We start from the raw sequence: 13,506 nt of genomic DNA on the forward strand, positions 1-13,506 counted from the left end.
CAAAAAATAAAAAGGGCTAGGGATGTTAAGCATCCCTGGGTTCAATCCCCAGTATCCCCTAAAATTTTTTTTACTAGATGCTGGAATGAGTGAACAAAGGACATTTCTTAACTTTGGGAGAAAATCCATTCATTTATTTATCCATTTATTCAACAAAAGTTTATTTAGTGCAAGCACATACAATAGAGATACAATGGCAGCAAAAACAGTTATAGTCTCTGTTCTGAAGAAGCTTATAGTCTAGTAGGGGATACAGGTGTTAAATAAAAACTAATTAATATAAAATTCTAATTGTAGTAAGTGCTATGAAGGAGAAACTTATAGCGCTATGTAACCTAACATGGAGGGGAATTATAAATTATGCCAGGGAACAGTTCCCTGAAGTAGTAGTAACTGGGTTGGGGCTGTGGCTCAGTGGTAGAGCGCTTGCCTAGCATGTGTGAGGCATTGGTTCAATCCTCAACACCACATAAAATAAAAAAAATAATAAAAGATATTTAAAAAAGGAAGTAGTAACTGAAGTTTTTTTTTTTTTTTTAATATCTTTATCTCTTTATTTTTATGTGGTGCTGAGGATCGAACCCAGGGCCCCGCACATGCTAGGCGAGCGCTCTACCGCTGAGCCACAACCCCAACCGGTAAATGAAATCATAAGGATAACTAGATATCCCAATAGCAGAAAGAGTGTACCAAGAGATAAAGCTGTGCCCAGGTTCTGTGAGAGAATGAAGCATTTTGATTAGGAAGCAGTTTGATTGGAAGAGAGCTACTGCAGCTGAAGCTGAGAAAGAGGAAATACAAGATGTGGCTGGAGTCAAATTTGAAGTCAGACAATGCAGGCTCATAAAGGCCAGATTAAGGATTTTATTTATTTATTTACTTACTTACTTACTATTTATTGCTTGCAGCAAGGAATTGAATCCAGGGCCTCACATGTGCTAGGCAAGTGCTCTACCACTGAGCTACACTTACAGCTCCCTACATTTACTAATTTTACAGTTAGGAATTACTGCTTCATGTTTGATTTTTTTCCACTCAAAACAGATTCATCCACACAATGTCCATGTGTAGCACTGCTGTGTAATATCCCATTGTATGATTAAACCACATTTACCTTTTTTGCTATTGACATTATTTCCAGTTTGGAGTTATTATGAATAAAATTGCTGACCTTTCTTATCAATGATGTTGGAGGTCATAAATACTCATTTCTGCTGGGTGTATAACCCAGAAGTAGAACCTCTGAATCAAAAGGCACACATGTTTAGGACTGAGGGTTCAGTGCTTGCCCAAGGCCTTGGGATCAATCCTTAATACTAAAACAAACAAAAAAAGTTAACCTTCATTTTGGCAGGCAACAACCACAAATTTTTTTCAATTTGGTTTTTCTAACGATGTATGAGAGTTTCAGACATTATACCTCCTCAGCAATTCTTGGTGTTATCAGCCATTTAAAAAACATTCACGGGGCTGGGGATGTAGGGTAAAGCACCTGCCTAGAGTGTGCAAGGCCCTGGGTTCAACTCCCCAGCATTATCAAACAAACAAACAAACAAATAACAAAAAATGTAAACTTTTGAACTTCTGAATGGGCCTTCTTTCTGCTTCATTTCCACAGAAATGGTGAGCTCTGCTGTGAGGTACATCTGCAGATGGTTCCTGGGATAAGATGAAATACACTAACTTCAAAAATGAGCCTGCAGCAACCCAGTGTGTCCCTGGGATATAGCCTGAGGAGACCAGAAGACAAGCCCTTTCCAGCCTGAGCCTAGAGATTCTCAAAGGATTCCAGACTCTTGCCCAATGGTCTCCTGGGTCATCCAAAGCATTGTGAGGCAAGACAGAACTAGAACAACAGACTCAAAAAGGAAACTGGGCCACTCCTGACCCATTCACTGTGTGCATGTCTCTGAAGGAACAGACCTAACCAAGAAAGATGGAGCTGCCTTTCCCAAGGTGGCTTTAGGGGTTAGTGGCAGTGCCAACTTGGGATGGCGGAGGACCCTGTCTCAGTCTGGTCTTTGATTCAGCTTGAAAAACAAATCCAAATCTCCTTGTAGGCAGAACTTCAGATGGGCCAATAGAGCTCCCTGGAGGTATGAGGCCTGAAGTTTGAAGGGACCAGCAGGTAACTGGGCACCACAGCCAGAGGCCAGTCAGTCTCAAGAAAGAGCATCCTGATTCCTCCAAGGGTTTCTTTGCCTGAGGAAGCTGGCACTCAAATTCCTTCAGGATCTTCAGAAAATGGAGGCAAGGGTGATCCTGAAAAAAACCCCTTACGGGACTGGGGGTGTAGCTCAGTGGTAAAGTTGCTTGTCTAGGTTGCTTGAGGGCCTGGGTTCTATCCCCAGCATCCCAAAATAACAAAAACAAAACCTCTTTTTAGTGACCAACTTAACCAAAGTGCTAAAAATGGCAACTCTTCCGTGATTAGGAACTTCATTCAAACTTCCTAAGGCGAAGACAGGACCAAGAGAGGCAAGCAGTGACAGATAAATCACACCGTGAGGCCTATTTTCTAAACCGCAAAAGACAGTGTGGCTTTGATGGCAGGTCACGGGATCTTAACGGGGGCATGGTAAGGGTCAGTTGACTGAGGGACAGGAAAGAATCAGGAGGGGGAGGGGCAACGGAGTGAGTGAGGCCAGGAGTGACTAGCGCCTTAAGGCTCCACAGTGGTGGGGAGAGGGCTGCCTAGAGTTACGCAGGGCGGCCAAGGCTGGTTGTGCAGTGCAGGTTCTCGGCGGTGGGAAAGTCTAGCCACGCTGTCCTGGCTTCCAAGCCAAGTCCCACCATAAGGAAGGGGGTGGGATGGGGTGTGCACTTGCCCTTCAATATCCAATCCTAGGAGTCCCGGCAGTGTGACAGTTTCGGGGAAACAAGCGGTGCTGGGTGCTAGGTGGGAGGTAACCTGAGTAACGGTAAGGACGTGTGCTGGGAGGGATTCCGTCCCTGAGCAGGGCTGGTGGTCTTCATTTCCGGGTGCGGACTGATGGGCGGGCTGGGGTCAGAGGTCTGCGGCCAAAAGCCAGATTCCTTTGGCCCCAGCTGGTCCATCGCCCGAGATCGCCAAACAACCGTTGGAAAGGGGAAGGCGGAAGCTCGGCAACAGCTACGAATTCTCCACGGAGCCCTAAATCCCGCCCCTCTCGTGCGTGCAGCGTCTCTGCGGCGACGCGCCGCCAAGTGCGGCTGCGCAAGGGTGACGGAGCGCGGGCGAAGGGGGGAGGGGGTGTTTTGGTTCTTGCCGCTCGCCGTCCTTTCCAGAGTTGGTCGTCTGAAATCTGTTTTTTACCTTTCCTTCCCCCTTCCTATTCCCCTTCCCAACCCCGAATCTCCCTTCTTTCCTTCTGTCCGCCTCCCTTTTTTCTACTGCCGCCCCGGGGCCGGGCCATTTTCCGGGCCGGGCGCACTACAGCGCGCGGCCCCGGGGCCCAGTATATGACCGGCTCTCCTGCTACCCCTCGCTTCCCCCGCCCCATGTGGCTGCGGGGCCGCGGCGGCGCTGCCCACTATGGCTCGGAAAGCAGTTAGCAGGAAGCGGAAAGCACCTGTCTCTCCAGGAGCTGGGAGCGACGCTCAGGGCCCGCAGGTGAGGGTTCTGAAACCGGGATCTGGGCGTTGAGACTGAGGCACCAAGACGTGATTAGGGTCTGCAGATCCAAGGACAGGAATCTGGGTCCAAGGTCCGTAGTCCGAGGCGGGACAAGACCTGGGCCTGGACCTGCGGTCATGGCCAGTCCCTCAGGACCTCATTGGAGAGCAAATAGTCTAGAGGCAAGGGGGAACTCAGAAGTGGGACCTTCCTTAGGAGGCATGAGCCAGGAATAGGGCCTGAGGAGAAACCGGAATCTTGATTCTGGAGGAAGAGAAAATATAAGTCATGAGGAATCGGAAACAAAATCAAACTCCCAGAAATTAATGAGAGGGAGAGGGAAGTCCACCTTCCAGCGGCACAGTGAAGCGGGCCGATTGCTACCTTCATTGAGGAAATAGTGTCACTAAGGATACCCACGCCTGAGCTGGGCTTCTGGCACTTGGACCCCTAGAAGAAACAGTAGTTACCAGGTGTCATCCCAACACCGTACTCTTTGCGGGGGGCGGGGGGGGCTTCTTGAACTTGGATTCGGACTCTGATTTCCCCATCCGCCTACCCCGTTGGTAATTTGATTTTTCGAATTCTACAACTGCCTGGAGCGCGGGCGTAATGATAGAGGAGCCGCCATTGATAGCACATCCCTGGAAGACCTGGGACCCAGTCTGGCTACTTGAGCTACACCCTCCATGTTCCGTGGGGAATACAGGCTAAGAGGGAGAAGGGGGCAGGGTAGAGATGCAGTCCAGGTGGGTATGGGAACCACTAGTCCTCTCTTTTGCTCTCAAGGATAGGTAAAGAATATTTGAATCCTTCACTCCCAGAAGGTCTAGTAAACCTTTTTTTTTCAGTTCTTTTCTACTTCCATTATAGGTTTAACTATGAGCGACGTCATTTCGCTGTTGTAAGAGTTAAACTGAACTTTCTGAACTGAGGTCCTTGTTCTTTTATATTCGTATTTCTGTTGTATGTAAATTCTGCAGGGTGAGTTTTGGTTATTTTGCTAATATGGTAGGATCTCCTGTTCAGAAGAAAGGTAGACAAAGTCCTGATTTCTAATGTTACTTTCATAGTTTGGCTGGGATCACTCGATTCACAAGAGGAAAAGACTTCCCCCAGTGAAGAGATCATTGGTGTACTACCTGAAGAACCGGGAAGTCAGACTACAGAATGAAACCAACTACTCTAGAGTGTTGCATGGATATGCAGCACAGCAACTTCCCAGTCTCCTGAAGGAGAGAGAGTTTCACCTTGGGACCCTCAATAAAGTGTTTGCATCTCAATGGTTGAATCATAGGCAAGTGGTGTGTGGCACAAAATGCAACACGGTAAGTGTCTGGAGGGGAAAACTTTATCCTAGTTCTTGAATATATATCTCTGCATGCTCCAGAACCTCTCACTGCTCATTTTCCCCATTAGTTTCTTTTGAAAAGGAACTCCCTTAACTCTCCTTTCCATGCCCTCCTGTTGACCACTTCCTCTCTTTCTGCTCTTTTTCTCAGAACTTCTGCGTCTTCTGATGTTTTCAAAATAATACGGCATATATATATATATATATATATATATATATATATATATATATTTTTTTTTTTTTTTTTTTTTCAGTTGGAGTTGGATACAATACCTTTATTTTATTATTTATTTTTATGTGGTGCTGAGGATCAAACCCAGAGCCTCACACTTGTAGGCGAGTGCTCTACCATTGAGCCACAACACCAGCCCTTTTTTTTAAAATATTTTTTTTAGTTGTAGTTGGACACAATATCTTATTCAGTTATTTTTTATGTGGTGCTGAGGATCAAACCCAGTGCCTTGCTACCACAGAGCCCCAGCCTCAAAATAACACATCTTTAAGCCTCCTAATCCTCTGTATATAATGCATCTTCTAGAGTTGAGGTTTTGGTTTTGATTTTGGTACTGGGGATTGAACCAGGGGCACCAAAGCTATATTCCAATCTTTTTTATTTTTTTGTTTTGAGATAGGGTCTCACTAGGTTTCTGAGGCTGGCCTCAAACTTGTGATCCTCCTGCATCAGCTTCCTGAGTGTCTGGGATTATAGGTATGTGCCATCACACACATCCAAGGGAAGTAATTTTAAAGAGAGTGACAGTTATAAGGTAGGCATGGTGGTGCACTCCTGTAATCCCAGTGGCTGAAGCAGGAGGATCATAGGTTTGAAGCCAGCCTCAGCAACTTAGAGATGCTGTAGACAACCTAGTGAGACCCTGTCTTAAAATTTAAAAAAGAGGGCTGGGGATGTGGCTCAGTGGTTGAGTGCCCCTGGGTTCAATTTGTGGTAACAAAAAAAAAAAAAAAAAGAAAGAAAGAAAAAGAAAGAGAGGGAGAGAGAGACAGTTACAAATGAAGGGGAAAATTTATCAGTAAGCTATGTAACCAACACAATTTTAGCAAGGATAAAATAAATCAAATAGTGAATACGATTGGAACCGAAGACTACAAATGGCACAATGTCAGAGGAATGGCAAGTGAGAAGAGGGAGGACCTGGAGGTGGGTAATGACTAGGACCAGCCGCTCCCTCCATTTTCACCTCACCCTGTGTGAATAGGCATGTAGTGTCATAATGGCTGAGTAAATTTACACTAAAGCTAAACACATATGGGGTCAGTCGAAAGAGAGAAGGATCCTGTAGATCAAGAAAATCTTAAGTTTTAGGTGAAGTATTTGTTTATAAAAGGCAAAATATTAATTTATTTTTTTTAACTGGGGATTGAACTCAGGGGGACTCGATCACTGAGCCATGTCTCCAGCCCTATTTTGTATCTTATTTAGAGACAGGGTCTCACTGAGTTTCTTAGCACCTCAATTTTGCTGAGGCTGGCTTTGAACTAATGAACCTCCTGCCTCAACTGCCTGAGCTGCTGGGATTGTAGGCGCGCACCACTGCACCCAACTAAATTTAAACAGTTTTGAGGAAGGAAGTAATACCATGGTGGTTGGGGCCAAGTTTTCATTTCCTTTTCTGTTGAAAGTTGCTTGTCTTATACAGAAGCCCTCCAAAACTAAATAGTAGTAGCAAGCCTCCACAAAGCTTCCCGTTTCTTAGTTTCTCAGCTTGCCCACTGATGGCTTGAGAACTGTCATCATTATCACTTGGAGTAGAAAAAGAATTTCCTGCTTGGAAGGGTTCTTTCTACTCCTTACACATGCACCATAGTGTTTTTCCCAGCAGTATTGCTGAATGGTAATCTGAGTTAACATCAAAATCTCTTGTTTCTTGAATTTATTGACACTGTTTTGAAGGTGAGCATGTTAAGTGATAATTTAACTTAATACCTACCTCTAGTATTTTTCTTTGCATAGCTTCCAGAACCAAAGCAGAGAACCAGCAACACTGCTTTTCTAGAGTATCTAGTGAAAAGGTATCACTATTTATGAGAGATATTGAGGTTCTAGTATGACAAGTTTTAGTTGTCTATAAGAGAGTTGGACTGAATCAGGTTATAGAAGCCCTTGAATACCTAGCTAAGATATTACTCCTTTTGGAGTGGGGAGGCAGTGGCTCAGTGATTTCTAGTGGGGAGTGATGTGGTTGGAGTAATGCATCCAGGAGGGCAGTAACAGGAGGCTAGTGCCATGGTGTATACCATGAGCGGTAATGAAGGGCCAAATTAGGCAAGTGACAAGGGAGAGGATGGGGAGGAGAGATTTAAGACATCTTAGAGGTTAAATCTGTAGGTGATGATGTGCTCAGACAATCTGTTGTGGAGGAAGAAGTCAAAATTAATACTGATGTGTTGAACCTGGGGAACTGGAAAGATGGCAGGGTGAGTATTAAGGAGCAGATTGAGAGAAGATGAGTTTAGTTTTATGCTTTCTGTCTATTAGTTGAAATTTGAGAAAGGGTAGGAAGTTAGTGGTTTGGGAGTCGTTCATCATATATCAGGGATTATTGAAATTATTATAGAGGAGAAGGCACTCTTAATACTTGAGTCCCATATACTTTCTTAAATTGCAAAATTTTTATTATGTGTATATTTTCTGGGCAGGATTATGGGGGCTGGTTTGGGAAGCAAGTCTTAATTTTTATTAGATTTTCAAAGGGAGGACTGAGTCAGAAATGATTAAGAGCCTTTGATACTGAAAGAGGAGCTAGATACAGAATCTTAGGGAACACCTACATTTACAGGACAAAAACAAAACTGCTACAGAAGAAGCAGGGAACTCAGGAAAACAGTACAGAAAAGAATAAGAAAGGAGGATGTTTGCAGGGGTCGTGGCTTATGAAGGGTATGGCATATATAGTTTAAATTATTTAATTGAATGTAATTATTTATTTTTTTTATACTGGGGGTTGAACCAGGGGTGTATTGCCACTCAGCTACATCCCCCAGATCCCCAGCCTTTTTTTTTTTTTTTAAGTGGTGTTGTTGCTGAACATTGAACCCCGGGCTTCATACATATGACACACAAGCACTTGACCACTGAGCCACATTCCCAGCCCCAGACCTTTTTATTTTTTATTTAGAGAAATGGTCTTGCTAAGTTGCTGAAGATCTCACTAAGTTGTTGAGGTTGGCTTCAAACTTTGGATCTCCTGCCTTAGCCTCCTTGGTAGCAGAATTACAGGTGTGTGTCACCACACCCTGGTGAGGTATTTAGCTCATATTTTTATTTATTTATTTTCCCATATGGTATTTAGCTTTAGATATGAATTTTCCATCATTAATGCCCTCTAGCCAAAGATACCAGGGACCCTCCTGTAGTAGAATAAGATATAATTGCTCTTTCCAGAGAGAGAGAAACCTAAACCATAAGGAAAGGAAGGGGACTTTCAGAGGTTGTTAGAAAGAACTTAAACTTGGGGCTTATGTTAGGTGTCTGGGGGAAGTCTTGAGGAAATAAAACTCTTGGCTCCAGATCAGATACTGTTAGGAAGTTCTTTGGTGGGGACAAGATTCCTTTGTTTGAATCTTAATCTTGTCTAGAGGGTGGTTAAAGCTGGAATTGGTAATGATGAAGCAGTCGTTTTTATTAGCCAGATTTGATCTTTCTGTGGTTTAGACAATGTTCATGTTTCAATCTCTGTTCAGATTTGGTACAAGTGACGTTATATGGGAGCCGAGGTAGTTGTTCAGTGACTGAGTGATCACCTAGCATTCATGAGACCCTGGGTTGATCCCCAGCACTGAAAAAAAAAAAAAAAAAAGGTGAGGCGGGGGAGCCTGGCATGGTGGTGTACACCTATAATTTCAGTAACTCCGGAGGCTGAGGCAGGAAGATCACAGGTTCAGACAAAGCGTTAGCAGCTTAGCAAGGCTCTCAGCAATTTATCAAGACCCTGTCTCAAAAAGGGTTGGGGGTGTGGCTCAATGGTTAAGTGCGCTTGGGTTTAATCCCTGGTACCTAAAAAATAGAGAGATAGGGTCATCTTCTCTGGTGCTGGTGTTTGTGAAATTCTTTATTTTCACCATGACACAAAATCCTAGCTGAAAGTATCAGACTGTCAGGGCTGCTTTTTTTTTTTTTTTTTTTTTTTTTTTTTTAATGTGGTGCTGGGGAGTGAACTCGGGGCCTTGTGCATGTGAGGCAAGCACTCTACCAACTGAGCTATATCCCCAGCCCTGCTTTTTTCTATTATAATATTATATCCTTGAATTTACATATTCAGATTCCTGAAATCCTAAAGGGAGAATATAAAACTCACCTTGATACTCAGGGAAGCAAAGTATGATTACATGTAGGAGATTAATTGTGTTCTGGCCAGATTTTACTCATTTCACCTTGTCTTAACTATTTTCCCAAGAGGATTTTTTTCTTCCTCTTTTCCCTCCTCCCTCCCTCCCTCCCTTCCTCCTTCCTTCCTTCCTTCCTACATATATACATACATACATACCTGGGATTGAACCCTGGGGTGCTTTACCACTGAACCACATCTTCAGCCCTTTTATTTTCTGTCTAGAAGAGATGCTCAGGTTTATCCCAGAATTAATCTTTATCGTATATTCAGAGTATTTGACTATATTGAGAGGAAGAATTTCAGAGGTGGAAGTACTTGAATTGCCCATGTTGGCAAGTTCCTTTAGCTGGGGCACATATGCAGAAGTGTTTCTAAGGTGGAAATAACTGGCAGTATTTCATAAACCCTAAGTTCTGTGCAAAGTTAATTCATGTAGTTAAGCTTTAGGAAGAGCAGGAGTAAGAATGATTTTATGCCTCTTATCTGTGATTATACTTGTTTTTTCCTGCTCCTTTTTTGTCTCTGTCTTTGAGAGGGCATTGCTTGTATTAGTGGATTAGCACAGGTATGGACCTGAGAAATCCTGTTTAGGGTAGTGCTTGACAGAATTTGGGTTACCCTCTTTCTATATATGAGGAAATTAATGGTTGAGGATGTTAGGGCCTGCCAGGTGCAGTGCCCCATGCCTGTAATCCCAGCGACTCTATAGGCTGAGACAGAAGGATTATAAATTCGAGGTCAGCATCAGCAATTTAGCAAGACCCTGTCTCAAAATAATAAAAGGACTGGAAGTGTGGCTCAGTGGTAAAGGGCCTCTGGTTTCAATCCCCAATACTGGGGCAGAAAAGTGGGGAATGTTAGGGCCTGAGCAACCCTAGCATAGAGTTGATTGAAGATTTTATTTAGGTCAGCTTTTCTAAACAAGAATGTTGATGGTGTTTGGGACACATGTTCTTGTCTGGAACTTAACCCCATATTGCAGGATGTTTCACATACCTAACTTCTGCTCTGTAGAGTTGAGAAATACGCACATCCCCCGTTATTGTGACAGGCATGCATACATACACACAAGTACACATGCATGCATTTTAAAACATTTACACTTCCAGGTAATGACCAGTGTAGAATTTGAAATGATCTGAGTGATCAGATCTAAAGTCAGGTCAAGTCTGTTTGAAGCTTGCAACACTTGGGCAGTGAGCAGAGGAGGAACATGAACCTTGTACTTGTAACTTTTTTTCCTAGCTGGATCTTTGATAGGCCTTACAGTCAGAGAAGACAGGTTTTATTTCTCAAGCTACCAGAAGAACTGTTTTCTATGGGAATGAGATCAGAACCTAGATCTGGTACAATATGAGAGTTTAGGGTCTTGAAGTATAGCTCAGATAAAACACAGTTGCTTAGCATGTATAATCTCTGGGTTTCAATTCCCAGCATTGGGGGCAGGGGGTGAGCTAGATGTGGTAGTACACTCCTCTGATCCCAGTGACTTAGAAGGCTGAGGCAGGAGTATTGCAAGTTTAAGGCCAGCCTGGGCAACTTGGCAAGCAAGACTCTGACTCAGAAAGGGTTGGGATGTAGCTCAGTGGTAGAGAGATTCCCTGGCATGCACAAAGCCCTGAATTTAATGTGCAGCATTGCATAAAAAACAAACAAAAAGAACCAAACTGTGTTGGAGTTTGAAAATATTCTTTTTTTTTTTTTTTAATTTTTTTCTTTGTAGATGGACACAATATCTTTATTTATTTATTTGTTTGTTTGTTTATTTTATTATATGGTGATGAGGATCGCACCCAGCACTTCACGCATTCGAGGCAAGTGCTCAACCACTGAGCTACAACCCCAGCCCCTGAAAATATTCTTTAATCTCCTGTTTAAATTAATTCTCCAAGATGATGAGGTATAGCCAAAGCATACACCTGTATTCCCAGCAACTTGTGAGGCTGAGACAGAGCCACCCTCAGCAATTTAGCAAGGCCGTAAGCAACTTAGTGAAATCCTATCTCAGAATAAAAAATGAAAAGGGGTGGGGTTGTAGCTCAGTGGTAAATTGCCTCTGGATTAAATCCCCAGTGCCCCAAAAAAGGAGAGGAAGTGCCAGTTTTTCCTTTACAAGGCCTAGAACTACATCATAGGGTCTTGTCCTCTGCTTAGCTTACCTGGAATATATACATAGCTACATACAAATTTAATTATGATGTAAATGGCTTTATCACTTCTACAAACCATGAGTGCTTCTAGGAAGAAGGATTCATTCATTGGTGGAGTATTCAGAGTTGATCTCCTAGGGAGGAAAATGGTTGGTTAGAAGAAAACAGGTGGTCCATGGAAACTACCAGAAATGTTATGGGACTCTGAATGGACTTGACTGATGCAGGGCAAAATCTGTAGGGAAAAAGAGAATGTAACTGGGAATTGGATGGCAAGGGCTAATTAAATCTTTCAGTTATTTTGTGGAAACCAGGACTTTGCTCATGCTGGGCAAGCACTCTATCATTGAACAATATCTCAAACCCTTTTTTTATTTTATTTTGAGACAAGTTCTCCCTAAATTGTCCAGGCTGGCCTGTAACCTGTGACCCTTTTTTCTCAGTCACTCAGGTAACTAGGATTATAAGCACGTACCACTATATCTGGTCTGAATCACTCTTGAGGTTCCCCCCCACTTTTTTGCCTTTGATTCATTCTAGCCTTTATTAATAAATAACCCTGTTAATCTCTGTTCTTTACATGCTTGACAGTATGATGCTTGATGAATTTAGGGTCTATTCCTGCACAGCCCAGAAACTTTGGGGGATGAGCAAAAATAAGATCAGAGCTTTGTTGGGAGGTACTTTAACAGAACCTGCGGAAAGTTTTGTTACTGTTTTTTGTGTGTTATACTGGGGATCATATCAACAGCCTTTCACATGCTAAGCAAGCACTCTACTACTGAGTTCACCCCTAGCCTAAGTTGGGGAAAGTTAATGAAACAGTTAATATTTACTTGAGTTGGATCCTGCTTCCTTTGGACCAGTGTCCTGCACTATACCCCCCAGGCCCAGTTACCTGAAATGCCATATCATCAAAGGAAAAAAAGTTCTGGGAGCTAATAAACATGGCTCCTTTTACCTACATTTTAAATTAATGTATCTTTGATTTCCAAGGGTATATACCTCTGTTTCCCAAGCATAACTCATGAATCCCTAGCATCACAAATACTTGAGGTGTATGTTTAAAATGCAGACTCCTAGCCTAGCACCGTAGCTGGTGCCTGTACTTCCAGCCACCCAGAGGCTGAGGCTTGAGGATCATAAGTTCGAGGCAAGCCTGCACAACTTAGTGAGACCCTGTCTCAAAATTTAAAAAAATAAAAAGGGTTAGGGATGTATCTCAAAGGTAGAGTACTTCTGGATTTAATCTTAAGTACCCAGCTGAGCATGGTGGTGCACACCTATGATTGCAGGAACTTGGAAAGTTGAGGCATAGAATGGCAAGTTTGAGTCTAGATGGTATGTCTCAATAAAGAGAAAGGGCCATCAAGCACAGTGGTACATGCCTATATTCCCAGTGGCTAAAGGAGGCTGAGGCAGGAGGATCACAAGTTCTAAAGCCAGCTTCACAACTTAATAAGAACCTGTTTTAAAAAACAGACAAAGTGGGGCTGGGGTTGTGGCTCAGCAGTAGAGCGCTCGCCTGGCATGCGCAAGGCCCTGGGTTCGATCCTCAACACCACATAAAAATAAATAAACAAAATAAAAGTATTGTGTACAACTAAAAAATAAATATTCAAAAAAAAAAAAAAAAACAGACAAAAGGGCTTGGAATGGGGCTCAGTAGTCAAGTACCCCTGGGTTCAATCCCCAACACCAAAAACAAAACAAAATAAAAGGCAGATTCCTGGGGCTGGTTGTACCTCAGTAGTACAATGCTTGCCTAGCATGTGTGAAACCCAGAATTTGATCCCAGAACTATAAAAAAAATCCTTTGAAAAATATTCATATATACATGTTTATGTATGTAAATCTGCAGGAAAAATTGGGAAATAATGCAGTTTCTGGTAGGGACCTCTGTACTGATGCAGGGTTTCCTTCTTTGAGACCTAGGAATTGACTTTTTGATTTTTTAGAGGGAGGGGCATATTGGTGATTAAACCCAGAGCTTCAAGCTTGCTATATCCCAGCCCTTTTTTATTTTATTTTTCAGACAGGGTCTTCTAAGTTGCCCATCCT

General features: G+C 43.0%; 1 protein-coding gene across 1 annotated transcript in view; it reads left to right on the forward strand.

Moving 5' to 3' along the window:
- The first annotated feature begins 3,198 nt into the window (after positions 1–3,198).
- Positions 3,199–13,506, forward strand: part of Dcaf12 (DDB1 and CUL4 associated factor 12) — a 33,010-nt gene continuing 22,702 nt past the window's right edge. Inside the window, exons 1-2 of the mRNA XM_046457378.2 lie at positions 3,199–3,592; positions 4,669–4,923. Of these exons, the coding sequence (XP_046313334.1) occupies positions 3,515–3,592; positions 4,669–4,923 (333 nt within the window). The 5' untranslated portion in view covers positions 3,199–3,514. The remainder of the gene's footprint in view (positions 3,593–4,668; positions 4,924–13,506) is intronic.

This window comes from Marmota monax, unplaced genomic scaffold (genome assembly GCF_021218885.2).
Source record: "Marmota monax isolate L192 unplaced genomic scaffold, Marmota_monax_Labrador192_F-V1.1 WCK01_AAM20220418_F8-fsc00069, whole genome shotgun sequence".
NCBI lineage: Eukaryota > Metazoa > Chordata > Mammalia > Rodentia > Sciuridae > Marmota > Marmota monax.